The sequence below is a fragment of the Contarinia nasturtii genome, unplaced genomic scaffold, assembly GCF_009176525.2.
Source record: "Contarinia nasturtii isolate CC-2019 unplaced genomic scaffold, AAFC_CNas_1.1 Cnas_scaffold_1500, whole genome shotgun sequence".
NCBI lineage: Eukaryota > Metazoa > Arthropoda > Insecta > Diptera > Cecidomyiidae > Contarinia > Contarinia nasturtii.
The window spans coordinates 421,783-449,045 of NW_022198836.1; the positions used below are offsets into that span (position 1 = coordinate 421,783).

The following is a 27,263-nucleotide window of genomic DNA, read 5'->3' on the forward strand; positions in this document are numbered from 1 at the left end:
CTTGTGACGGGCCTATCTTATTTAGCTCCTCTATAGCTATCTACAGCAATAATAAGATCCAGAAAACACATTTTTGAGGTGTCGTAAATTTTGATCCATTGCAATAGTTTCACTAGGTGTGTGCGGACAAGTAATATGAGTTGCTTACGATATATAAAAGGAAATGGATACACAGCTATTGAAAATATGTCTTCATTGCCATATCATCTAGAAAAATGTTGATGAAAGATTTTCTTTTACGAGACTTGTTTCAAAAATAGCCCGAAGTTATGTTAACAAAAAGCTCACACATTTCTGCAAGCTTGAAAATTTTCAAAAACATATTTTTTATGAGTAGAAGATAAAAAAAAAACAATCAATCGTCATATTTTATTTTTTATTTTAATTTTGATCTCGATACTTAATAACTATAAACATCGAAGTTGAAAGACGGTATTTATTACATATGTAAATAAATGTTATATGTACGTCAGCAGCTGAATGAATAGCTAGAGTATTTATTTTGATGTAATACGTTCATCTTAAAAGAAAATGAACAATATGCATGTGTCAAAATTTGTTTGTTGTAAAAAACACATTATATTAAATAATTATTTGTTCTCATTTTCTTGCGGAAACAATGAAATATCACAATACGAGTATGTTTTGCTTGAATAATTCAGAGTAAATTTATTAACTCTCAGCACCTTTAATACCCGTCATGATGTTCAAATCCGTGATGTTCGTGATGTTCGTGATGTTCGTGATGGTGTTCCGCCACAGGGACAAACTCTTTTTCCGAATAATGAAGTGGTTTCGTCAAATGATATGGTTGATGGACATCAATCTCGACAGGTTTTGGAATTGCGACTGGAACTTTTACTTTTTGGGTTAAAACAAAAAAAAAAAGAAATAGAATATACGAGCTTTTAAACAAAATATCGTATTGAATTTACTATAATTGGACGAATCTGTTTGATTAACTTAAAATAATAAACTCATTCTGAAATGAAAATGGAATTCGGTTGATTATGACTGAAAGCATGTGCAGAAGCAATGGCCATTGATATACATATGTAAAGGGAAAATGTGCATATGTCCGTTTTGACTATATATGCAGACATAAGTAGAGTCAAAATTCTAACATTATTTTCGTGTGGATATAATTAATTTTTTGCCCTGAGAAAGTGTTGACGCGTGCGATAAAAAAAATCGTTAGAATCGTTAAATAAGTTGTTCATTTACAAATCTTATTTTGTCAACATACAACGACAATAACGGCCATTGACATATGCAGCAGAAAAATATGAGAATTATATCAAAGTTTGGATTGCATATATCTGTTTTAACTATATACAGACATCCGAAAAATGTATGCCTGTATAAAGCCAAAACAGACAAGCAATTCTGATTGACAAATATGAGTGGTACAATACGTTGAGTACACTGAATAATTGTATCAGCTGCAATATTAGTTTTGCTATTCCGATTTAACCATTAAATTAATGTACACACGATGAGTGATATAGTATAACTTTTATGACTTCGGTATGATCGAACATTCTGCTCCTTGTTTTACCTGGATATGGAACGTTTTTGACGATAGGGATGTGAACGGTTTTCTAATGATAAAGAATAATAATAAAATTGGTATGAAATTTCGTCAACTTGTAACCTTTAGCTAAAATAATTTTGAACTCAACCAATCATACCTCAACCGGCACAGGCACTTCATGAGGAACCTTCAAAGATTAAATAAGAATAATTTATAAAAATAAATTATTAACAAATAATTTAAATAGTTCATTACTAACTTTAACTGTATAAGGTACTGGATTGGCAACCTCGACAGGATAACTAGGGAATAGAAATTGCAATCAATATTAGTAAGTATACTAGGGTGGTCTAAAATAAAGAAGTATTTATGTTTAAACATTCCAGGTGGTAAAAATAAAATCATAAAAAAATAAATAATTCCAGGTTGATAAATCATATTCAGGACCTATAAACACCATGTGGACCTTTGTTTTGTTCCATTGGGTTACCTCTGGTTTCGCTTTGATATGCAAACATTTAATATGATGTTTTTATTCTAGAGCAATCAACTCTTTGTAATGCAACCAAAATGGCTCCACGAGGAAAATGAGAAAAATGGATTTGTAGTGCCTGGCCCAGGCAGCCTGGGTAACCCAATCGAACAAAATAAAAATCTATATGGTAGTTTTTGACCTCGATTATGATAAAGCCGACCGGGAATGTTGAAAATTTATCACTTCTTTCTACGTTCACCCTAATGTAGTCAAAGGGATCACTTACGGTTTATCGACATGAACATGGACGGGATATGTTGTCTGTCAGATGAAAAACATAAAAATATGTATTATGATTTGATTTAAATTGATTTGTTTTGATTGTAGAATGTATATCTTACCTTCTTAATAACTGTCACAGGAACCTTCTTTTCAACTGAAATTTTATTTTGGGGTTATGAAAAAAATGTATGAAGATTTTTTTTATTCAAATACGTGTAGAAATTCACATATACTGTTGTATTGCTTAAAAGTTCTGATTAATAAAAAGTCACATATTTTTTTTCGGTCAACACCAAAAAAAAAAACATGTAACTTTTTATCAATCAGAATTTTGAGGCAATACAACAGTCTATGTGAAGATAGATTTGAATAAATTAACATTTTTGCAGCAACATAATTACCGTGTACGGCAACAGGTTTTTCAACTGGTACTATATGACATAAATAATTTCAAATTAAAAAATAGAAAATACGATAAGTTTTCAGGCACTTCCAGTATTGCAAATGAAAAAGTCTTTTCAGGTCCATAGAATTTGACATTTTTTAACAAATTTGTGATCGGATAGTAAAAAGAAATAACTGAAGTGTGCACAATTTTTTTACAATTTTCGATCGTTGCTCACGCGCCAACTAATGATTCATCCTTCGAGTAGTCTTAGGTATAGGCATCTTGTTATGGATTTGAGTCAACAGAAATATCAGGAAATTTATGTTTGCTGTCAAAATTCACTATTCACGGCCCTTATTCTTATTTGCAACACTAGAAGTGAACTATTCTAACAAATTCGTACCTGCAATGGGTCGATCAACATATTCTTTAATCGGATAATGAACAATCTATTAAGATTCGAAAGAACAAGAAAATTGTTATGAAATTTCGTTGATTTTTAACTTTAATCTATAATAATTTCAAAAACCTTTTCAACTGGATACGGCCTGTCTACAGCGATGTATTCTAAATAGAGTAGTAAAAAAAAATTCCTATGAAATTTCGTGAACTGTTAACCCAAAGCAATACTAATTTTAACGGCAGGCGGACCTTTTACTGGATAATGAACTTTTTTTTCGACATGTACTGGGGTGGGTACGTGCACGGGTACTTTGACATGGACCTCCTTCTCTACGGGATACGGTTGCGGCACGAATACCTTTTATAAAAGAGAAAAAACACACACAAAGTTACACAAACGAAGGTTTATTAATGTTATGCAAGAAATCCAAAATTTCCGTTGTACAATATACCTTAACTGGCACTGGCCGATCGACTAATAAGAAAAACAAGAAAAGAGAGACAATTTATTATTTTTTATTTCAAATGAAGAGCAATTAGCTTCATGTCTATTATTTGTCCAATGAGTGCGGGATTTAATTGATTCGATTGTGCGAATGAAATGGTATCATTACAGTTATTTTTCATCAGGTTTCTGTATTTTGTTTTAATATGATAGAAATAAAAATAACGCGTCTTACCGGGTACATGAACTGTGTAGTGTTGGATTTTTTCGACAGGATAAGGTGCTGCAATGTGTTGGGGCACTTTAACGATTTCCTTGACGGGATAATGTGTGTGTTTTACAACTGAATAAAAATAAAAATATATACAATCAAAATCAATCTTCAAATAAGTTAATATAATTTGACAGATGGGTCACTGACTTGGATAAGGATGAGGCACTCCCACTTTTACTGAAAAAAAATAATAAACAAATGATATGAAAATAACCGTACCACATCATTTTTATTTTTAAAAAAATACCTGGATATTTAACAGTTTTATAATGAGGAACAGCCACAGTTTTTACATGAGCCACAGGCACTGGGATCTAATAAACAAAAAAAAAACATAGAAATAAAAATAACCACTCATTGTTTTAACAATACTAATTACCTTTTTCACATCGACAATCGTCTTTTCATGATGGTGATGAACGTGATGGTGATCTTCTCCGAAATCATGTCCGAACCCACCACCGAAGTCACCATATCCTTCGTCGAAAATTCCACGTTTTTCATGTTTCTTTTCAGCAACATTTTCAGTTGTTTTTTGTTTTTCACCCAACACGCTTGAAATCAAGCACAGGGAAACCCCTGCTAAAACAATCTACAAATAAGGCAATAGTAGAAATTACACAGTCTTGCAAAATATAAATTAAAATAAAATATTAACACATAACGATTACACCAAAAGATATCAATTCCATTGTATTAATGTCATGAAATTTTAGTTTCATCATTCACTGTCAAATTATGTCTATTGTGATAATATTACATAAATTTTTATCCACATATTAAATAAAGATATTATTGAAAATGTCTCGAATGAGAAGAAACAATAATATACTATGTATGAGATTTATAACTTTCGATTTCAAATCGTGTTTTTATTGAATTTCATTTGAAGTTATATTTGAATCGTTGCGGCGAAAAAATCGATCTTATTTTACTTCAAATGATAATGCAATATAAAGTTTTTTTGTGGGCAGTTTATTTGTTGTAATACAAAAATATGACATTTTTATGTGAAAAAAACGTTATATTATTTGGAACAAAATAAGAACTATTTTTGCACCTCAACGATTTATTTGTAATTTTACAAACATATGCATTTATAAAATTCTATCAACAAAATGAACAATTTAAGTGGATAAAAAGCACTTCAAAGATAAATGAAATTCATCTATTAAATCACATCATTTATATACCGATAATATGCACTTTAAATCACACCAAAATCACATTGTTAAATTGAACTTCCTTATTTGCATATATTTTAGAAATTTGATTATTTTTAGTTCAAAATAATTATTTCAAACACTTTCAAAAATTATCCGTACCATGGACTTCATAACGAGTTCTTCGAAAACTCTGGCCTAGAGAATGACTATGTTGATTCTGCTTTTTAAAAAATCTCGAAACGAATGTAACGAGCTCACTAAAAATACTAGTTACGATTTTTTCGCTGTCACCACCTTTTATATGTTTTCGAACACAAAAAATTGGCAATATGATTTACTTTCCCCCTCGATTTGTTTACATTTCATTCGTATATGTATATTGTATCATAAGAGCCAACGACATGAAATTTGAAGCGAGGTAATCTGTGCATACATATGAAGGAATACACGAATTCAAAAAAACACACAAAAGCTTGGCTCTTTATAGTCAGTCGATTGAACGTATAACACTGCATCTTGAACATAGCCACAAAAGTGAGCGTCTTTTGCTGCCGTCGCAAATAGTCAGCGAGCATAACAAAGCAAATGAATGCAGCACAACATGTTCACTAAAAAAAAGTCCAACGTGATATTGCAGTGACGAATGTAATTCAAATAAAATCGAATGCTGTAATATAGCGTGCATTGCCATTAAAACTTAATTTTTAATCTTTGCTTTTTTCGGTTGACATTTTTGCAACCGTCGTTCTTCACAAATGATGCAAACTAACGGGAACAGAGTAATACATGATTCGTGAAAGGAACCATATTATTTTGCTCGATTTTGTCAATGATTGTTTTTTCTTTCGAAAAATACACAAATGCTTACTTTTCAATATAGTTTATTTGTCTTGAGTATTACCATGAATCATGATGTACACAATACAATAAACCATTATTCTATTTGAAATTTATGATAACTAATCAAATATAGCAGCAAACAATTAAATTGAGGTTTGGAGAGTATTTAGGTCTATTCAGTATCCGAGTGCGCTGAAAAAAAGTCGAAAAATATATTTCGTGTGTTACATGTATTTCAAAATTTTGTTCACTTTATTTTTATTGCTGATATAAGCGTCATTTCAGTGAAATTTTCTTTCAATTCAATCATTTCTCTATCGAAAATTCTTCTGTATTCATTTATTAAGTCGAAACCACCATATGCGTCGCTTCTGCATAATTCAGAAAAAGATCTTTCACTTCTTTATTTCGATTACATAATAATGTAAATGCATTCGAATTACATACAATTTCCATTTGTATACTATATATACTCTATGTATGTGTATGTGTATGTGTAATTTTATTTGTCGGCATAATACAGTGAATACAGTGTTCGCTTAAAAAAATTAACATCAATATTATTGTTACATCACTTATTGTATCAACGTAGCAAAGACAATGAACGTCTGAAATGAGGTATATACCTCGAGGAAGCGAGAAAGATAAATGAACGCATGTACTTATGATTCTTAAATGAGAAAGTGGTTATAATTAGTAGAAATATCTGAATATATATTTTAGTGAATTTGGAGTGAAAATCAGCATACATTTCTTTGTTTGAGTTAAAGAACTTATTCATATCTTATTTCGTTATTCACCTGAATGTTTAAATTACAAGTCAACATTAAATTCACGAGATTATAGAGAAGAAAATTGACAGACATTTGATAATATTGATAATAATTTTTTCATCATCGTAACCGATGAATAGATTTTAATGTAAAATCCACCGCTTTGTATAAAAGAGTTTTCAAATTTATGGCGCGAGACAAATGAAGAAAGACTGGTTTTGGTTGAGTCCGCGATTTTACCATGAATATATATATGTTAGTATATTAATTGGTGTTTTAACTGAAAATGATGGTGAAGCACAGCGGATGCGACATAACTATGTCGGTAGACATTTCATTCATTACTTTTTGTAAATAATAGCAAGTTTACCTAATCATAAGTTTGTTCCGTTACCACAGCAAGACGATTACTTTTTTTATTTCAAATTATTTTGCAACTTACAGTGTCTTATCTTTTTCGATGTGAAAACTGAAAATATCAATCGCATTTATTTTAAAATCTTTTTTTTTTAAATCAGTCAGTCTTTTGAAAAAAAAAAAAAACATTATGTAATCTTGTATATTTTCAAATATTGCGTGTTATTCTTGATGAACAATTTCGTACATACTATGAGTATGAGTAGAAAATAAAATGAGTTTATAGATAACATGTTTTCTTTACCCACATTCAAATCTATAATTATGCTGTAGTGATTGCATACATATAACAACATTTTATCTTTTCATGATCTTACTTTTTTCTTTATTTCCAAACAAAAATTTTGCATAGTTGGTTACGAAATGTGAGAAAGTGTTCAATTCTTATTGTCTTGTATAGGTTATTTCTTATTTAAAAAAAAGTTGAGTAGATCGACATAACGGTACTGATTGTAATCCGTTTCAATAAATCTTTTTATAGTCAATTTAAATGCAAAAAATACCAATATGGCATCTTTTCTGTTTCATCGTTGTGTGCTAAATCAATTCCATCAAACTTTTTATGATAATGAATCACACTTTGCTTCATAGTTGATTGAATTTCAAACTACTAAAAAGGTGTGATTTGACTTTGAACTTGACACGTATTGGAAGATTTTTTCTCCATTTGTCAAATGAAATCAAGTTTTTTGCGACCGTACTAAAATATGAGAGTAAATTCTGCACACTGAATATAATAATGGCCGAAGTGAATATAAAAACTATTCATCTTTGGCTCATAATATCAAAATAATACAGTATTGGGTAATAGACAGTGTGAAGGTCAGGTTTTGTGATCACGCAAAGCCCGCGGACAACCATCATTGAGACGCCACTATAGACCGATCAATGCAAAAAATAAACAAATTGTTTTTTATTTTCAAACCTCTATGCCGTATAAGAAAGTTATGTCGAAAATAGAAATCATGACTCACAATTTTCAATTCATAAACTGTATATATTTGTTGTTGTTTTTTAATCAATATTATTGAAAATTGAAATAAGTTTAAAGTATTGACCTTAATTTCTAGTGAACCTCATTTTTACATTTGTTCTTTCGATTTTGTCTTAACGCCCAATCATAATATAATATGAATTTATAAAAAAATCATCAAAAACAAAGGTCCACAAAACATAGGATAATATAACAGGTTTTTTTTTATCGAAATTGAAACTTGAGTTAATATAAATAAAAATATAACATGATTATTTTAGTGAGTGAGCAAACTTGCTATAACGTAATATTTTAGTGAATTTGCCTGACCGTTAACTATTGTGACGAATTACCTTGATTGAGCAAACCGATGTAAAACAAAGTTAATAATAATCAAATTGTATAAAATTATTGCTACATTACTATGCGACGCATACTTTGACAATATAAAAAAAAAAACAAAAGCTTCAACATTTGTTGAAAGATATTCGTTGTCATAATTAAAACAATTGTTTACTATAAACGTTCTTTACATTTATTTATTTCTTGAGCTTAGTTTGAATAGTATACACTTAGTACATGAATGTGGCGAAATTCTCTAAAACAATAATTGATATGTTTTTTCCCTTTTGCCAAGACTTAAAAATCATTTAAATTCAATATACCATTATATATTAGTCGATGTCATTGAAGTGCAAAGCTTCCATTGATATACTTTGAATACTAACCGCTCTAAAAAGGTCTCGAACAATAAAAATGTAGACACACAGCGAGCGTCACATATTATTACTTTCACTGTCTGCAGGTTTGTTTTGCAAACACAAGTAATCAGAAACATCGTTGGAGCGATGGTTTTCGGTTGTAGTCTCAATTTTATTACGTTTATTCACTGTATGCAATATAAAATCGCGTAATATAATGTTGTAGTCCATAAGTCAAGATATTAGTTTTAGAGTAGAGCAACAGCAATAACAACACAGAAGTTCACCAAAACTAATAACAATACTGCACAAAGCGTGCCGCTAATAGCATTTGAATCGGTTGTGGAGCAGTTATGTAATTGTGAATTAGATCGAAGCGTTTCTACTAATAGTTTTCTTTCTACAAAAAATACATTTTGATTGCATTTTTATAGGCATATTCACAGCAATCAATCCGCACCATGCTCGATGATTTTTATTTAGCAAATTGTTTTATTTATAATAATGATACATTGGTGAACATATAATTGTTTCATCATGTTTAGTTGCCTTATGTTGATTTATATGCTCATTTGTGTTGGATGCATCCGTTCTATTTTAAATTTATATTTTTGCTTTTAAAATCTCAGAATATTCAACAAAAATGACATGACGATTTCTTTTCTTTTTTTTGTTTTGAAAAGTTACCCTTGAACATATTCATAAATGCTTAATCGCAAAATTTACCTTCACGTATAGTAATCGGATCACAATTAAATTGTTATCGCCAGTTAAATTATACTGATATCATGTATACTGTTAATAAAGTAAGTGAAAATAGTAGGTTAAAAACAACAGCACAATCCATTCACCGAATCTTTTTTAACATGAAGAAAATTGCAAAATAAGACATCCAAACAATATTAGCAAAAAAAAAAAAATGGGTCCAACGTTACACACAAAAACATTCCAATTGTAGTTTCAGTATAAAAAAGATCAAGATACTCTTGGTGATAAAACCTTACTTTTTACATTGTATAACGCTTAAAATGAATGACACCGATCAATTTCGATGTTGATATAAACATGGATACTAACTTGCGATTACACGAATTGAATCGGCTAAAAATTAAATGCACCATTTCATCCACAATGGGTCTCTTAACAATGTATGTGTGAATGATATAAAAAGTATTTCACAATAAAAATGAAACATGTTACGCACATCTTTTGTTTACACAAATTTATACATTCATTTTTATTATTGATTTAAAAAAGTTCATTTCACCAAAATAACAACCATTATTTGGCTATAAATTGTTAAACCCCAAGAGTTAAATTAAGTTTTAGCTTTTTTGAAACATCCACTTCTTTGAAATAAATATGAGGAACTTACATTTTATCGCCGGAATGTAGTCATTTTAAATAGTACCCGTGTTAATGGTGAAAAGAATTCCACCTCACGTCGATTCGTTGAAGTGTGGTAATATATACAATATATTAATATATTAATCGGCATAAATCGAATCATAGATGTTTGAAAACAGATCTATCATAGAACTTCTATGTTCTGGATTTTTAGTAATGTGAAATTTTAGATAATTTATTCAAGAGATTAAAATACTAAGTCACTATGATTACAAAAATGTTGATCAATAGCTTCGATGAATTTGTAGTTTCAAATGCATGTCTGCATATTTATAACTCAGCTGTTTCTTTCAAATTTTTTTGTCATAAACCTTGGACATGGTAGTTTTGTCAGAAACAATTGAGCTAAATTTTAGAGTCTTCTCAGAAAAACACGAAAAGAATTGTAAAATCGTAACTTTTAACGATTAACCTTGGCTTATCGAAAAATCATGCTATGTATGAACGCTCCAGAATAAAAACAACTTATTGTTTGGTCGCATATCGAAACGCGACTCAAAACGGTTGCATATCAAAGCGAGTCAATATTTTGTTAAAAAAAGAATAAAGAACATTGACTTTTTATTATACAAAATATGTAAGTTTCGTTTTGTGCTGATAACTAGCTACTGTTCTGCCATGTTTTAGTAACAGAATTTTGTTTCGCTTTGATATGCGACGCAGTTTAACGGTATAAATATGTCACACTTTCAGGCTCGGTAATTCTCAAATCACAGCGGACGGCAGTTCGCGCGAGTGACGAAACCACATTAGTGTAAAAAGTCAATGTTCTTTATTCCTTTGTCAACAAAATATTGTCTCGCTTTGATATGCAACCGTTTGAGTCGCGTTTCGATATGTGAACAAACAATAAGTTGTTTTTATTCTAGAGCATTCATATACAATTCATTTTTTGTTTTTGTTTTTTTGTATAAAAGAATGGACGCCATTAAGCAAAATGTATCCATTCAATATAGTCAAATCACAATGAGATTTTTATATTATTATCGAAAATTAATAAATATTAAATGAATTAACAGAGTGTATTGTATTTGAATGTGAAAAGATGAAATGTTCAATTTATTTTCTCATGGAAAATAATCACATACAAAATCAGTTAATTGGAGTAAAATATTAGAAATATTATTGGTGTAATAATTCAATACTCACTTGGATGTTAGCTAATTGATTCGTATGTTACAGGTTTAACATATTAATTCAATTCGTCGAAAAAATTATGCAATTTACCAAGTAGACATTTTTAACCAGATGTTGTCACAACATAAGTGAAACATAAAAAAACTTGCATTGTTTTATTATTTGCATTTCGAAAGCATGTGTAAGATATCGCATTTGGGCAACGTAAACACTATGCTATTTTATTATTTTTTGACAATCCATAAAAGTCAAAACTGAAAATTACAATGTGTGATCATCGAAAAACAATTAGACTACTTAAAATAGTACGAGTTTGGATTTTAATGATGGAAGTGTTCAACGTTTGGATGTGGTCCGTGAGACGAGTAAACAGGTGCCGAGCCATACACGGGCGCAACGGTAGATGCAATTAATGGAGCTGGAGTTGCGGCAATTGCGTGACCTGAATAAGCTATGGGTGCTGCTGTGTGTGCTGCCACTGGAAAGACCGGAAAAGCCTTCTCTTTTTCAACAACTACTGGTCGATCAATAACCTGATTTGGCAGATGTATGATATTTTTACAATTTACAAAACTTCAAAGTAATAAAAAATATTCAAACATACTTGTGTTTGCAAAATAGTATATGGACGATCAACGTGCTTAATAACTTCCACTGGATAAGGTTGTGGAACGTGCTTTACCACAGGATATGGCTGGATAAATTTATAAAAAAATATGTTGATTAAAATATTTTCCCAAGAAAGTTATTGATAAGTAAAATCTTATAATTTTTAGAAAATCTCATCTTAAATTATATAGTTGATGATGGAACTATATATAGTTTCAGAAATTTACACAACTCACTTGTGGAACTTGTACTGGATAAGGTACGTGTTTTTCAACGAATTGCGTCTTTACAATTGGGACTGGCCGGTCTACCGTTTTAATAATTTCCTTGTAGACTGGATATGGCTGTATGAAAAGTTAAAGTAATTAATTAGATAGAAACGAATTTGAATTCATGTGTGTATGGAATCTTTAACTAATTTCTTTACTTGAGGTATTGGACGATCAACGTGCTTGATAACTTCCACTGGATAAGGCACGTGCTTTTCAACCACTTGTGTCTTGACGACCGGATAGGGCTTTTTTAAGAAAAAAAAGAAATTGGGAAAAGTTAATTCGATAGATATACACCGATCAGAGAATATCAAGATACTAACATATGGACGATCAACATGCTTAATAACTTCCACTGGATAAGGTTGTGGGACGTGTTTTTCAACCACTTGAGTTTTGATAACGGGATATGGCTACAAAAAAAGAAAACAAATTAGGAAAATTACTTGTTTGATCTGATTTTTTTGCGATTTTTTGATTTTTTTTTTTCACCTGAGCAACGATTTTCGTTTCAACAGTATGTGTATGTGGTTGAACATACGTAGCTGCTAGTGGTGCACTTGCAATATAATTTGTGTGGCCAAGATTTGAATAGCCAAACGAATTGTATCCGCCGTGAGAATATCCGGCGCCACCATAACCTAATGAATATCCGCCGCCACCATAGCCCAAGCCAAAGACTCCTCGTTTGGCGAATTTTTTGTTATTTTCGTCATCTTTCGGTTTTTCTTCAGCAATAGCGGACACAACCAAAAGTGTGGTGATAAACAACTACATATTTTAAATAAACACATTTAAAATTAGTTTAAGTCTAACATTCAATAAAATGAACACAAATAATTTGAAACACTACAAACAAGAAGTTCACTATTACGACATTTAGACATTAAAAATGAAAGTAATTTCACATTCAAATAAAGAAAAATTGCTCAAAAGAAATCGGAACATAATCTTTTCACTTTTTGTTTTTTATTGACTTCGACGGAATTAATCGTATAATCATTAAATTAAACAACAATATCACGTATTATAATGTTTTAAAAAAGAGCGCGCGCACACACATACACATGCACACTGATTCATATATTCATAGTCATCATTCTATACATTTTTGTTCATACATGCATCAAATTGTCGTTAAAATATCACTTATGGTTAGAAAATGGTTTTTTCTCATGCATCATTTTTATGACTTTATTAACAGATTAAATATTCATGCACAAGAATATTAGATGTTAATTTGACAAGCTTAATCAATTAATCACACAAAAAATATAATAGTCACTTTATTTGTGAATCACTGTTTATGCAAATTTCAACACAAACAAAAAAATTTTTTTACTCACAAATGCTTTCATGACTACGATTTATAAATTATCGTTTTTCAAGAAATAATTCCAATCTAGACGATTTCTTTCGATGAACTAGATGCTGAGAAGTAATTTGATGGTGCTTTTATACAAAAAAGCTGAGACTGAATTGACGCTTTGTATTCGCGACGAAACACTTTTCGTTTTAATCAAAATAGGGGGATATATGCATGCATGGATATGCGTGTAATGTATGCGAAACGTTTTTTTTTTAAATGTGAACATAAACTCGCAGTATAGCGACACAAGAACAAGAAGATGAATGGATAAGAGGAATGGTATATATACCACAATGTGAATACAAGATGTTATATTCACATACGAAAAAAATCAGATTTTTACAATAATCGTCAAGAAAATGTCTGTAATGAATACTCAAGACAATGGGGTCGATGATATAGCCGTGGAGAATACGTTTAAATTTTAATTCGTAGTAGTAGGCCATCAAATATGTGAAAAGACATATCCGTTAATTTGATTTAATGAAATTACCTGAATCATATTTAATATAGTAAGTAAATTCTCTCTTCATCATTTTGTGCAAATGTCAGTCTTCCAAAGTGGACAGAACACGCACAGATATATTGTACTACATGCATTTTATTATAACGTTGTATTTGTTTACTTTTGTTATTATTATTAAGGTACAGAAGTTTTCAAAATATTGGCCCAGTTGATTTCATTATCACTTTGCTATCGCTATAAAAGATTATTATTCGTATATTCATTCATTTTATTATACTGGTCATTTATAATTGTTGTTTATTTTAATATTTTTTTCATTTTGATACTTGATTTCGCTTACTACGTCAAAAATTTCAATTACCTAATAACTGCTCGCATTTTTGACCGATTTAATTACAATACTATCCTTCAACATAATAAAAAGTAGAAATAGTGGCGATAGTGAATTGTTACATATATATTTATATTTGGGGCCAGTAATAAACATTAACATGACCACATTCTTTTCGATATGCGTTGAATAGTGGAAGAGAAGAAAATCACATTGAAAGATTGCCAACGAAAAATGCGTGCAACTTCGTCGATGATAAAATAGCAATTACAGTAATATTTATTCATTATAAAAACGGCATTAATACCATCTACATTGCAGTTTAATGCAATTAAATGTCACTGAAGACGCATTACGTAAACTGACTTGTTCTTTGTAAGCCACTGATCAAGTCAAGAAGTAAAAGTAGCAGTAGTTTACTTGATGTATACCTAGGCATGTATTTTGTGTTGCACGTGCACATAATGCAAAAGAAAACAATATTACAACATAAATCTATCAAATCGGCACATTCGAATTATTTAACCGAGAGTCGAGCAAATCGAAAATCATCGCGAGGTCTTCATTACCTATTATTCGGTAGCGAATGAATATATCGATATAAATGTGTATGAATGAATGAATTCAAAATGCTTTGGCATTTGAATAAAATAGTTACAAACACCTATAAACTTTAGCAAACACAATTTTCAATTTCCAATGGTTATCATTTGATTGTGCATAAGTACTAAGTATATAAATCGAATTTATAAATTTTGAAAGTATTATATTATAATTTGAAAAATATCCAATATATGCTCAATTTTACAGCCTCAATACCAAATTTAGTCATTTATGTCATTTTTCACTTTCATCTTTTAGCTCTACATTTTCCTTTCATGACCAACCTTGACTTCGATTCAGGGAAGTAAGAAATAAAAGATACTTTTCACTTTATATCGAGAAAATATATCAACAGTGTATAGCATACAACCTCTTAACTAAGTCCAATTTCAATTTATGGATAAAAATGTTGTCAAACAACTCCACACTATACAAGTAGAATTGTCTGTTCACCTTGATCTTTTCTTGGCCATCTAAATTACATGTGGAATCAAATGCAATCAAATCACATGTATCCTAGTCTGAAAATATGCTCCAATTTACTCAATAACTTAATTGTCCATAAAATGTGATTCGCAAACTTGCGATCGTAGATAATCAAAACTATTTCACAATATCAATGCTGGTTAATCAATATAATTGGAAAGGAAAGAAATAAAACCTAAGTTGATAGCAAAAGGTCCCATGCAATTTTTTCGACACTCTGTGACCAAATGGTGATGAGTATTGTTGTTGAACTAAATTAAGTTAAGGAAACATGAATAAACTCGTTTAGTACGTTTAAAAACATTTTAATTAAAAAAACTACATTCATTTCATTTGCACCTGCAATCATCACCGATTGTAAACTTGATATCCAAATAATATACAATTCCATCATCCATGCTATAAGAAATGAACTCATGAAAGTAATACTATTGTGATTGTAAAACACAATCCTATCTTAAAAAAATACTTAATATACATCATACATACTAGTGGAATCATCAAATTCTTTCGCTTCCGTTTTATATGCGAACAATTTTGCATTCCAAAATCGATACAATAAATTCGCGTATGTTGTTTTAAAACAAAAAATAATGGAAACAAGGAATGACAACGAAAAACATTCGGTGGTTCAATGCGAATTAATAGAGATAGAGATTTGAATCGAACCAACATTGTGTTTGATGCATAAATCCGCAGTAGCTTGATGAAGCTGATGATTGTTCGCAGATAACGAAAATCCCCTGTCGGTTCAATGTTATTTGGTATCGCACTCATTCTTTATGCTTCATTATAATGGTTGCAGTTTAGTTTTAATTGCATGAACGTGTGAAAAAAATTTTGCAATCCATTTTGAGACCAATTGAGTGCAATGGCTCCACATTCTCACTTACGATTCTGATTCAAGTTTTTGTCACAATTTACGTCGACTTTGTTTTGTCTTATTTTCCTGTGAACTATTTATTGTTTCATTTCAATCGATTTCACATGCCACGTGAAATTCAAAAGAGAACTTGCTTCAATTGTCTTATTGTATGAAACGTTATGCTAACATTTCTAAGGTTTAGATTCGTTTTCAGCTCATTAATTTCATGCTACTTTTTGCTTTACTTTAAATAACCGTATGACTGAAATTGATATAAAAATGCTTTAAAAGTTATCTACGCTTCATGTCAATTTCAATTTTGATCAATGTGCAGTATGTAATACAAATGATGTAATTTCGAGAACCTGCAATTCATGTAAAATATATTAGTAATGTGCATATTCACACCATAGAGAGCAGCATTGATTACCAACTGCAGACTTTTTTTTTAAATTCTATTGGTATATATTGTTCAAGAAAAATAGATATGGACCAGATCAAATGTCATTTGTTGTTGAATTAAATAGTTGATTATCACCACAAAATGGAAATGGGATATTTTTTCTTTTTTGCTGTTTCCTCGTCTTTTTCAGATTTGTTTGATATAGAAACATGTTTCATTTTATTTTTAAAAAAAAGTGATCTTTCTATAGATATTATAATATTCATTGTCTCGTAAGTCTGAAGACATTAGAATCGAAGCGAGATAAAAATTGTAAACAAATTATATTTGAGACTGTGTATATTTATATGTAAAACTACGAATTTTTAAATTCACAAAACTCCTCAATGTTCAAGTTTCAAGTGTTTGATTCAATCAATAGTGAATATCTTAATGCAACACATATGAATGAAGAAAATCCACGTGAAATCTAACAAGAAGAAGCAAAATCCACGAAAGTGGTTTTTATGTAATTTTCAATAGTTTAAAACAAGTTTGAATTTAAAAAAGCATTTGTTGTTTGTGGTAAACTATGCTTCATTGGATGGCGTATATCACATGGCAATGCTTCCTTAATTATGTTATTCAACAAAGCTCTTGAGCTGAAATATTTATCTAGCATTCTTCTATTTACGAACATTTTATTTTTCCACCTTAATAAATTGAATGTTTCTATGTTCCAAAATACTACTTTTATATTAGATGTCCAGAGTAAAAAAAAAATAATATATATATATAACTATTAAGTAATGTGTAAATTTTATTTTTTTATTTTTCAGATATTTTTTTGCAACAATTCTACAATTTCAAATTCATCGTGCAATGTGCAAGGCCGCCTTACAATATGATCCCAGCGATGAAAACAAACCATTGCATAAATGTGACATATATCGACAACCAGTTGCTGGAAATATTTTGAAGTAAATTCGGTTCAAAATATCAAAATTCATATTTTTTCATAGATATTTTTGAATGTATTCAGGCAAATCATGGAAAAGGGCGCATCACAAAGATGGCAAGAGTTATTGCAGGAAGTTATAGGAGAAGTAAGTGCTATTTGTTTGATTTGCTATTGCCATGAAATGTCTTGTGTTTTTTTTAAAGGGCCGACTTGATGGAACAGCGTTGCGTGAATACTTTCGACCACTTGAAGAATGGTTGCGTCAAGAGAATTTACGAAATAATGAGTTTGTTGGTTGGAACTACGACGGTGATTACTGCAAACATAGGTGGGTGATATCGTATTCTTGTAATAATAATTATTATTTAAAAATAACATTCTTTTATAGCATTGATACAGCAAACCTTCAAGTCTATGGTGGCTTCTACAATCATGCAGCATGCATAAAACCTACAATTCTTTTGTTATTTCTTCTATCTCTTCGATTAATTTTCAACTTTTGAATTCAATTCAAATCAATAAATGCGCCATCTATTGAAAAACACTATAATAACTATATAAGTATAGGTATAATAAAAAAGATATATATACTTACAATCTTCCATATATTCCAATTAATTTTCGGACTTTATTATTTTGTCTAATAGCTCGTTCAATAATAATAAAAAAGATATAGTGGATATAGCTAAAACAAGAAATCATTTGTTTTTTTTTTTGTATAAAATTCTTTATTTTAAAATTATAATTCGTCTCGTAACGTTTCAGCATTCACAGTACAATCACATACATCATCGTCTTCAATAAATAATTTTTCCAAATCTCCGCGAATTTTTATTGGATTTATTAGTCGTTCGCTCCATTTCTAATGAAATTATTTGTGATTGCAATCATACAGTTATTAATTTTAAGCAAAAAATGTGTTTAATAGTATTAAATTTTACCTGAAATAGTGTAACATAATAGCATAGTAGTTTATCGGCTGTGAGATTATTATTTACAAAATTTTGAGCTTGTTGCGATATGCGATATGCGGCTTTATCATTATTCTGTGCCCAGTAAATTTTATCAACCAAATCGGATAAGTCCCTTTTTATGGGAATAAAATGGTACATTGGACTTAATTGTTTGTAAAAATGTTCATAGAAAGGTGATTCCTGTTTGAAAACTACCGAATTTCCAGCTAACAAATAAGGAAATCGATAGGCTGCAACGGTTCCATCGATGTTTATCTGATATTTAAACTTGAATCACAAAAAAAACAAAGGTTTGACTTTACTTCCGGCTATAAGTGAGTGTTTGGCAAAGAAGTACATACATTAAAAAATTCAAAAAACGAAATATGAGACGTTTTTGGTCCATATTTGGCCTCTTCATCGCGAAAGAAGAAAAAATTAGTCAACGATACATTGAACAATTCAGGATTTTTTCTTGCGATATCTATCAAATGCAATCTTTCGCGTCGTGCGTCTCTTCCTCTCCAAAATGCAATTGGTTGCTTTTCGTTCCAGACCGTATTTGACTTTTGAACTGACAAAATATCGACAGAAACACGAGACATTGCCTCTAATCCTGACTCCATTAAATCATATGTTGGCATAACAATATCGAAACTTTCATCACTACCGCACCACGAAAAAATTGGCAACGGACGGGATGTTCTACTAATACCACCCTTTTTTACTAATGGCCAATCCCCCAAATTTACTACAAATTCCAAATCTGGAATTTCAACAAGTCGAACGAGTGCGTTTAATAATTTATCGACAAACATTTTAAACCCTGTATGTTGGCCATAGCATTTTCTGTAGATTTCGTTATTTTTCACAATGTAATTGCAAATCGAAATGCTGCCTGGTCTATGTAGTTTCAGTCATTTCCAGCGTCACAATGAAAAGAATAATTAAGTCAAGAAAAAAATGTTAATTAAAATACAGCTATATTATTATTGTCGAATATGGATTTAATTCGGCTGTTATGAACGGTATACCGTTCTATAGAAGTACTATGTCATTTGCATCTTCAAACTGAGTAAAAGCGTTACGTATTTTAACGCGTATTTAACTGAAAATAATTACCTATCAAATGTTTTCAATATTTTCGGGAGAACTTCAGTAAAATTAACTCGATTGAATGGCTTCAAATCGTAATCAATTTGCTCGTACGAAGCTTCACAATCCATTGTTCTAATCCATTGTTCTATTTTTTGTGGACATCGACATTTGTCCGAAAATACCTAGGGATGATAGAAAAATAATCGAAAGAATGGATCAGGATTTGTGGAGTAATGGAATAGTAATTTTTAAAATACTTTTCCTGAGATTTTATATGGCGAATTTGCTACATGTTTTTCTTTATACTGAATATGAATTTCAACATTCCAGCACGTTCCATATATTTTGTAGCGTACAATATAAATACCATCGCGTCTATTCAACTTTTCAATTTGAACGCGACATTTTCCGGTGTATGAATTTCCATGAATTTGTACGTCGAAATCATTAGATACGGATATATTGAACCTGAAGTTTATTTAAAAAAAAAACATTGACATTCAACGACCGATTGAAGTTTAATAGACCAACTTACGGATTTGCATGCGAGTCAAATGCATGTATATAGAAAAAACGTACGGGCAGCACAATTCTCTCAGGAGAGAGGCCGGGTCCCCAAACTTTTGTTTTTTGTACGTCAACGGATCTGATTGTTGTTTTAATGGAAACATTTCCATCACAATTTGCCGTAAAGACGATTAAAAAAAATATGAAATACTTTAAGAAGTCCATTGATTATGAATGTATACAAATAATGACAGCTGTCATGCATATGACAGTTTTCAAATTCCATTCAATTTCATAGCTCGCTTTGTGTGAACATCATAGCACACTTAAAAGATTTGGATTTTTATTAATCGTTTGCTTTAAAAATAGATCAATGTTGTGAATTTTCTTTATTACGTTCCATTCATTTTTACGTAGATGTGAATTTTCATTGACGGCTGTCATATATATATAAATAGAATCGAGTCATTCAGTCTAAAATTTCATGTAAACTAGTGAAAGAAAAAATTGTGAGAATAAAATTTTACTTATTTGAAAAAAAGTAATTGGCCCTTAACATGGCAATTAAAACAAACAATACGAAACGGTTCTATCAAACTCTGGCTTATATATCAAAACTTTTGTACCCAGCATATCCCTGCTATTTCTTTCCGTCTTTTTTGTTAATTCAGACTTACAATAAATTGGTGGCATTGAAGAAAAATCCAAAGTTCCGAGTTATTGCATTACCGAATAAATATTATGCCACTCTAACGAAAAGAAGTGAGCCATTTTTAAGCGATCATTTTTGTTTTGTATCTGATGAAACATTCGATAAATATGATTTGCATGCTAAACAAAATTGGTTGAATGTTGTATTTGGAAGTATCGAAAATGTATCAGATCGCCGCACGAAACTATCACCAGATATTGTAGAAACAATTTTAGCAAAACCGAATTCATCGGTTTTGGTTCCAGTCGTTGCTGTTGAAAAATGTCAAAAAAACTGCATTTTCGTTAGTGAGAATTTATACCATCATTGGTGCCTGAAGAATAAAATTCGTGATTCACAGCCACTATTAGTTAATTTACAATACATGAATGATAAACAAAGTCTACCGAAATTGGCAAGTCGTGCAACCGTATTTCTCATCAAGAATCCATATGAAATTCCTTTGGATATCACTGATGAAATAATTTCAAATTTCTTCTCAACACCACGAGTTCTTTATCGCAACCATACATACGAAATTTCACTCGACGAACAACAAGTTGGAACAGCATTGTATTCGCAATATTTTCACATTTTTATGCCATTGAAAAAAGTCTATTTTCGATGTATTCATTTGGAATCTAGTGAATGTCAATTTGAAAATTTTGCCGTCGTTGCGAAGGGAGCAACGACCTTACACCAATCGACGAGCATAAATTATCCGATTCCCAGACAATATCTGGATGATTATAGTTTTGTTAGTGCTTGTCCGTGGGGTTTGATGCGTTATTATAACTACCTTAAATCTTGCATTCTACCATTCGTTGGAACAAGCTTTTCTACATCGTCATCGAATACTAGCAGCCCTTCATCTTCAAGTCAGATATCGGACACATCGATTAAATCTATTTTTAAAAGTCGTATTTTTCCAACTTTCCTCTTACAAGGTACAACCTACAAGCTAAAACCTACATCATTATATTTATTATCAATATTTCACTTTAATCTCTTCATTTTCATATAAGGTGATAGGGGATCCGGCAAAAAGAGACTGGTCAGTGTCCTAGCACGCAGTATGGGATTTCAAGAATATAGCGTTGATTGTGCAGAAATTATAAATTCAATCCCAGCTCAGACTGAAGCAAAATTGAAACTGGCTATAGCCAAAGCAAGCGTTTGTGAACCAATCATCTTTACTTTGAACAATTTTGAATTGTTTGGAGTTGATAGCGATGGTCGTGAAGATATAAGATCATTTACGATTTTTACTTCAGAACTGCGAAGATTGTTCAACAAGGACCGATTATATCCCGTAATTTTGATTGCTATTGCAAATGGCACGATTGCAAAACCTATAATACAAAGCCACTTTTTGGAAACTATATCAATAGAAGTCCCAACAAAGTTTGAACGATTGAATCATTTACAATGGCTATTTCACAGAGAAATTATTATGCAAGAAATTTTCAATGCTAAAGACAATGTTAATATACCACTATGGAATGGTCGAACTATGCAGGCAGCAAAATATCATTTATCTCGAAATCGGTGTTGCGACGCAGATAATGAACTTTTAGAATCAATTTCTGAGAAAACACAGGGATTTCATTTTGCTGATTTGAAATTATTATTCGACAATAGTACGGAGAACCTTCTTACCTGTCGTAAGCCATACAGTCTTTTTCAAAAAGATAAATGTTTACAAGCCGAACAGTTTGAAAAAATGCTGAACATAATGCAAAATGAATTTTCGGACAGTTTGGGTGCACCAAAAGTACCACGAGTACTTTGGTCAGATATCGGAGGCTTAAGTAAACTCAAAGAAGAAATACAAAGTAGTATCGGCCTCCCCTTGAAACATGGACATTTGATGGGGAAAAATTTGAGACGCTCCGGAGTGCTATTATTTGGGCCACCAGGTAAAAAGAATATATGATATGTTGCTTCCTTTTGTTAATTATACTTTTACTTGAATAAATCAACTTAATGCAGGTACGGGAAAAACTCTGGTCGCAAAAGCAGTGGCAACCGAATGTAGTTTGAGCTTTCTTTCTGTGCAAGGTCCCGAATTGCTTAATATGTATGTTGGCCAGAGTGAACAAAACGTCAGAGAAGGTATAATTGTTTTAAAACATTTATGTTCATTTAAAACTTAATTGGTTGTATCGCTATCATTATCAAATTCTAGTATTTATGAGAGCGCGATCGGCAGCGCCTTGTGTCATCTTCCTAGATGAATTGGATAGTCTGGCACCGAATCGTGGGGCTGCCGGCGATAGTGGTGGAGTCATGGATCGAGTTGTCAGTCAATTACTTGCAGAAATGGATGATATGATGGGAAATAATGACCAAAAACAATTATTCATTTTGGCAGCAACTAATCGACCCGATTTGATTGATCCAGCATTATTGCGACCTGGTCGCTTTGATAAACTTTTGTATGTTGGGCCATACATAACAAGAGAAGATAAAGCAGCTGTGCTATCGTCTCAAATGCAAAAATTCAAACTTAAAGATGGATTGACAATAAATTCAATAGCTGAACTTTTAAAACAGGACATGACGGGCGCTGATATCTATTCAATTTGCTCGAATGCTTGGTTGAATGCCGTCAGACGATGCATAACAGCATATAAAACCGTTGAAGATGAGAAGAATATTACATTAACTGCTGATGATGTACATGTCGGTTTAGATGATTTTCATAAAGCAATATCCAAGTTTGTACCATCGATCAGCAAAAAAGATATGGAATATTTTATGGGTCTCAAATACACTCACACTAAATAAGTTATATATGCATTTCAAAACGGTTTTTTATGCACAATTTTTTCAAATGGTCTATTGACAGCTGTCACAAGTGGGTGAAAAATTAATAAATATTTTTAAACCATTCTCCATTTTTCATTCGTTCCAACATTGAACTTTTAAATTTTATTCTCATACATGCAACTTTATTATCTTATATATGTATTGATGACGTATGTTTATCATCGAATTTGTGTTAAATTTGCTATTGTCATTATTCAAATTTAGTTGTAAGTCTAGTTCTTCAAAACCTTGGTTTTGCCAAAAAGTATGTGCTAAAATTACAACCATAACTAGTTGATATCCGGAAGAATAACGATTCAAAAATGTGTGTGGAAAAGTCCAAAGTCGTCATAAGAACAGAAAAGGTTTGTTATAAAGGTTTGCTACCTTGAATTTGCAGGTGAAAGTTTAACTAGTATTTTTTTTATTATTTTGATAGAAAAAACATACAAACAAACTATCCAGTTTGTTTCGCGATTTTTCATGGAAATTGTTATATTATATCATATCAATGGTTCTGATAATCAAAGATAAAATAACAGACATTATACTGGAATTTTATTTTGGAGAAAAGAAAACATGTCCGCCGTTAAATAGCGAAAATAGTTTTCTGGCTAAAAGTGCAATTGAATTGGCTGCATTAATAAGAAACAGAAAAGTCACATCAACACAATTGGTCGAGGCCACCATAAATCGTATGAAAGAAGTCAATGATGTCTTAAATGCAATAGTGGATGGACCATTTGAAGACGCAATAGAAGAAGCAAAGAAAATTGATGAGCGCATTGCAAATAATCAAATATCCGAAGGTGACTATTTTTGTGTATGTAAATGAACGATTTTCATTTCATTGGTATAAAATTGTATTTTTAGATGAGTTTGCTGCAAAACCATTTCTTGGTGTTCCTTTCACCACAAAGGATAGTACAAGTGTGAGTGGACGCCTACACACTCTGGGATTGCTCGCACGAAAAAATGTAACTCTCATTTTTATCCATTATTTCGATAATTTTTCAATTATTTCCATTCTTTTTTATGTGATTCACCTCCATCCAGGTAACTTCCAAGGAAGATGCCGAATGTATTGCTCTAGTAAAAAATGCAGGAGGTTTAATTTTGGCTACCACCAACATCCCTGGTACTTAAGTACTTAATGTAAGCAAATATGAATTGAAGTAATCATCATATTAAAATTTATAGAGGTCAATAAATGGCAAGAAACTAGAAATAATTTAATCGGTGCAACAAATAATCCATATGATGTCAGAAGAACGGTTGGTGGATCCAGTGGAGGTAAGCTCATTTTTTTTCTAAAAAAGCATGACATATTAAAAGATCAAATTTTAAAAAAAAAATAAATAGGGGAGGGAGCATTAATTTCATCATGTGCTTCGACATTTGGCATTGGAACAGACATTGGAGGCAGCATACGTATGCCCGCCTTCTATTGCGGTATATTTGGACATAAGCCTACAGTTGGAGCTATTAATACACGAGGCTGCACGTTCCGAACGGGGAAGGAACCTTCGACAATGGTTCGACTTATAAGAATTTATCACAATTAAATGGGTTGTCTATAATAATTGATTAACTAGCGAATTTATCATCTATCTATCTATAGGTGGTCGCAGGTCCGATGAGTCGATATGCCAAAGATCTTTTGCCATTGTTGAAGGTAAGAGAAAATGTTGGCATATATTATTCATACCAATTTTCATACTTATACTGCATTTTCAGATTATGGCAGATCCAAAAAAAGAATGTTTGCTAAAATTGAATGACAAAGTCGATGTGCGCAAATTGAAATACTACTATATTCGTGAAAGCGGTGAGCTTAAATGCAAACCAGTTTCGAATGAACTACAATTGACTATGACAAATGTAGTTAAACATTTTGAAAATATTGCGGATACAAAGCCAACTGAAATAAAATTACATGGAACCGATAGAGCCACAAAATTGTGGCGATTTTGGATGACTCAGGAACCATCTGATTTCAATCTCCTTTTAGGAAATGGTACTAGACTGGGGGCAAATCACTTAAAAATTACTTATTAATTATTATTGATTGTTTTACGATTATTTTTCGATTAGTTTCGATTATCGTCATTCACACATTAATTGTAATATATGTATTACGTATGAGATTGTCAAATGAAGGTGATAGAAATTGAATCTATTTGAAATAAAAAGAGAGAGAGAGAGTGTGTGTGTGGATGAGTGAGTAAGTGAATGATAGATGATTGGGGAACCATTAGAATGTAAGAGAAAACATACAAAAGAAACAAAAGTCACAACAGCATATAACAGATTGCTGACGAAAAATTGAGATTTGGTAGTAGCAGTGGAGAGAACAACACACAAAGAATCAATGTTGTACACACAATAGCATTGCATCGGAACAACGTCACAACAACGACAACATGGCGATGCAAACGGATAAACGAAAACTGTATCAACAGCAACAAGAAATCACATTGGGGTAACAATTGTCATATTTTGCATAGTAGCTAACGAATTCGCTGTTCAATATCGGCCACTGTCAACGACAAACCGATTTGAATGTGTTGGTGTGAGAGTGTATTTGACTGTGACATTTCAAACCAACAAGCCGGCAACAATTCACATCGTGACGAACCATTGCCAGTGTAAGAACTAAAATTGCTGCGCATAAATTTTCATTTTGATTACAACTACCAAATCTCAATTTAAAGCAATTGCTGGACATTATTGTTGTTGTGGCTATTGCTTTGCAATTTTTTCATTATATGTTTCCGATTATTTTTCGATTATTCTCCGATTACTTATCGATTATTTTAAATTTTATTCTTTTCTTTTGTGATTCTCCCCTTAGGTACTAGACTGAATCCAATGATAGAACTTATCAAAAAATTAACATTCCAAAGCGACTTGACAATGGGTATTATTTTGTTTATTATTATTATGGTTACATTTGCATTATTTTCCATTTTTTCTGATTCTTCCCCAGGGGCAATTTATTCGTTGATTGATGAGATATTACCAAAGGAAAAAGCAGACAAGATCAAAGAAATCACAAGGAAATGTGATGAAGAACTAACGGTATTGTTTATTTATTTTTATTTTTTTCATTTTGTACCAAATTAAATCCATTCTTTTTCAGAATATTTTGGGAGATGATGGAATCTTATTGTATCATAATATGACACGGACAGCACCATTTCATTACGCCCTTCTTTTCAACGTATGTGACTTCAGTTACTGGTCTATATTTAATGTACTGCACGTTCCAGCAACACAGGTAAATAAATATATCATATGTTGTTTCTTTTAGAATTATGGTTTTACTTGATTTAATTCAGGTACCGCTCGGATTGGATTCAAAGGGATTGCCATTAGGCGTACAAGTTGTTGCGAGTAGAAATCGTGACAGACATTGCTTGGCTGTTGCTGAGGAACTTGAGTTAGCTTTCGGAGGATGGAAACCTCCGTTTAAACTTTGACCATATTGAATTTAAAAAAAAACACTTTCGACGGAAAATGTTGTAATTGTGGTGTTGGATTATTAAATTGTCTAATTACATCTATCAGTTTGTTGTCATTTTCCCCTTAAATAACTGTCATACGAATAAAACATCGAAAACATCGTATTTTGAATTGTCAAGT

General features: G+C 31.3%; 5 protein-coding genes across 6 annotated transcripts; 3 read left to right on the forward strand and 2 right to left on the reverse strand.

The window, feature by feature from the left end:
* Positions 1-359: 359 nt before the first annotated feature.
* LOC116346461 lies at positions 360-13,569 on the reverse strand. The gene is made up of 22 exons (XM_031776532.1): positions 13,442-13,569; positions 12,588-12,866; positions 12,419-12,508; positions 12,251-12,340; positions 12,060-12,167; positions 11,819-11,908; positions 11,547-11,747; positions 4,180-4,392; positions 4,048-4,114; positions 3,948-3,977; positions 3,762-3,869; positions 3,534-3,556; positions 3,331-3,439; positions 3,209-3,246; positions 3,083-3,128; positions 2,693-2,722; positions 2,411-2,445; positions 2,296-2,330; positions 1,794-1,836; positions 1,692-1,721; positions 1,559-1,601; positions 360-861 (listed from the first exon to the last, which is right to left on the reverse strand). Exons 1-22 carry the CDS (start codon positions 13,451-13,453, stop codon positions 689-691), a joined length of 1,893 nt encoding a protein of 630 aa, XP_031632392.1. The 5' UTR covers positions 13,454-13,569; the 3' UTR covers positions 360-688.
* A 3,868-nt stretch (positions 13,570-17,437) lies between these two features.
* Positions 17,438-18,118, forward strand: LOC116346315 (angiotensin-converting enzyme-related protein-like; the record flags this gene model as incomplete). The annotated part of the gene is made up of 4 exons (XM_031776288.1): positions 17,438-17,577; positions 17,640-17,703; positions 17,762-17,886; positions 17,947-18,118. Coding segments are annotated over 4 exons (444 nt in total), but the record flags the coding sequence as incomplete, so codon positions are not given.
* A 162-nt stretch (positions 18,119-18,280) lies between these two features.
* LOC116346336 (protein O-glucosyltransferase 2-like) lies at positions 18,281-20,353 on the reverse strand. The gene is made up of 6 exons (XM_031776324.1): positions 20,145-20,353; positions 19,867-20,077; positions 19,634-19,791; positions 18,874-19,414; positions 18,500-18,799; positions 18,281-18,420 (listed from the first exon to the last, which is right to left on the reverse strand). Exons 1-6 carry the CDS (start codon positions 20,339-20,341, stop codon positions 18,298-18,300), a joined length of 1,530 nt encoding a protein of 509 aa, XP_031632184.1. The 5' UTR covers positions 20,342-20,353; the 3' UTR covers positions 18,281-18,297.
* Positions 20,354-20,447: 94 nt separating this feature from the next.
* Positions 20,448-23,700, forward strand: LOC116346311 (peroxisome assembly factor 2). The gene is made up of 4 exons (XM_031776282.1): positions 20,448-21,754; positions 21,833-22,726; positions 22,800-22,922; positions 22,996-23,700. Exons 1-4 carry the CDS (start codon positions 20,674-20,676, stop codon positions 23,595-23,597), a joined length of 2,700 nt encoding a protein of 899 aa, XP_031632142.1. The 5' UTR covers positions 20,448-20,673; the 3' UTR covers positions 23,598-23,700.
* A 130-nt stretch (positions 23,701-23,830) lies between these two features.
* Positions 23,831-27,184, forward strand: LOC116346341 (fatty-acid amide hydrolase 2). 2 transcript variants are annotated; one of them, XM_031776332.1, is made up of 12 exons: positions 23,831-23,983; positions 24,058-24,427; positions 24,492-24,595; positions 24,675-24,756; positions 24,819-24,911; positions 24,981-25,153; positions 25,240-25,293; positions 25,356-25,446; positions 26,473-26,538; positions 26,608-26,699; positions 26,761-26,898; positions 26,960-27,184. In XM_031776332.1, exons 1-12 carry the CDS (start codon positions 23,942-23,944, stop codon positions 27,098-27,100), a joined length of 1,446 nt encoding a protein of 481 aa, XP_031632192.1. In that variant the 5' UTR covers positions 23,831-23,941; the 3' UTR covers positions 27,101-27,184. The 2 variants fall into 2 exon arrangements, with proteins under 2 accessions (XP_031632192.1, XP_031632191.1); XM_031776331.1 differs by having other exon boundaries at positions 23,835-23,983; positions 25,356-25,635.
* Positions 27,185-27,263: the final 79 nt, after the last annotated feature.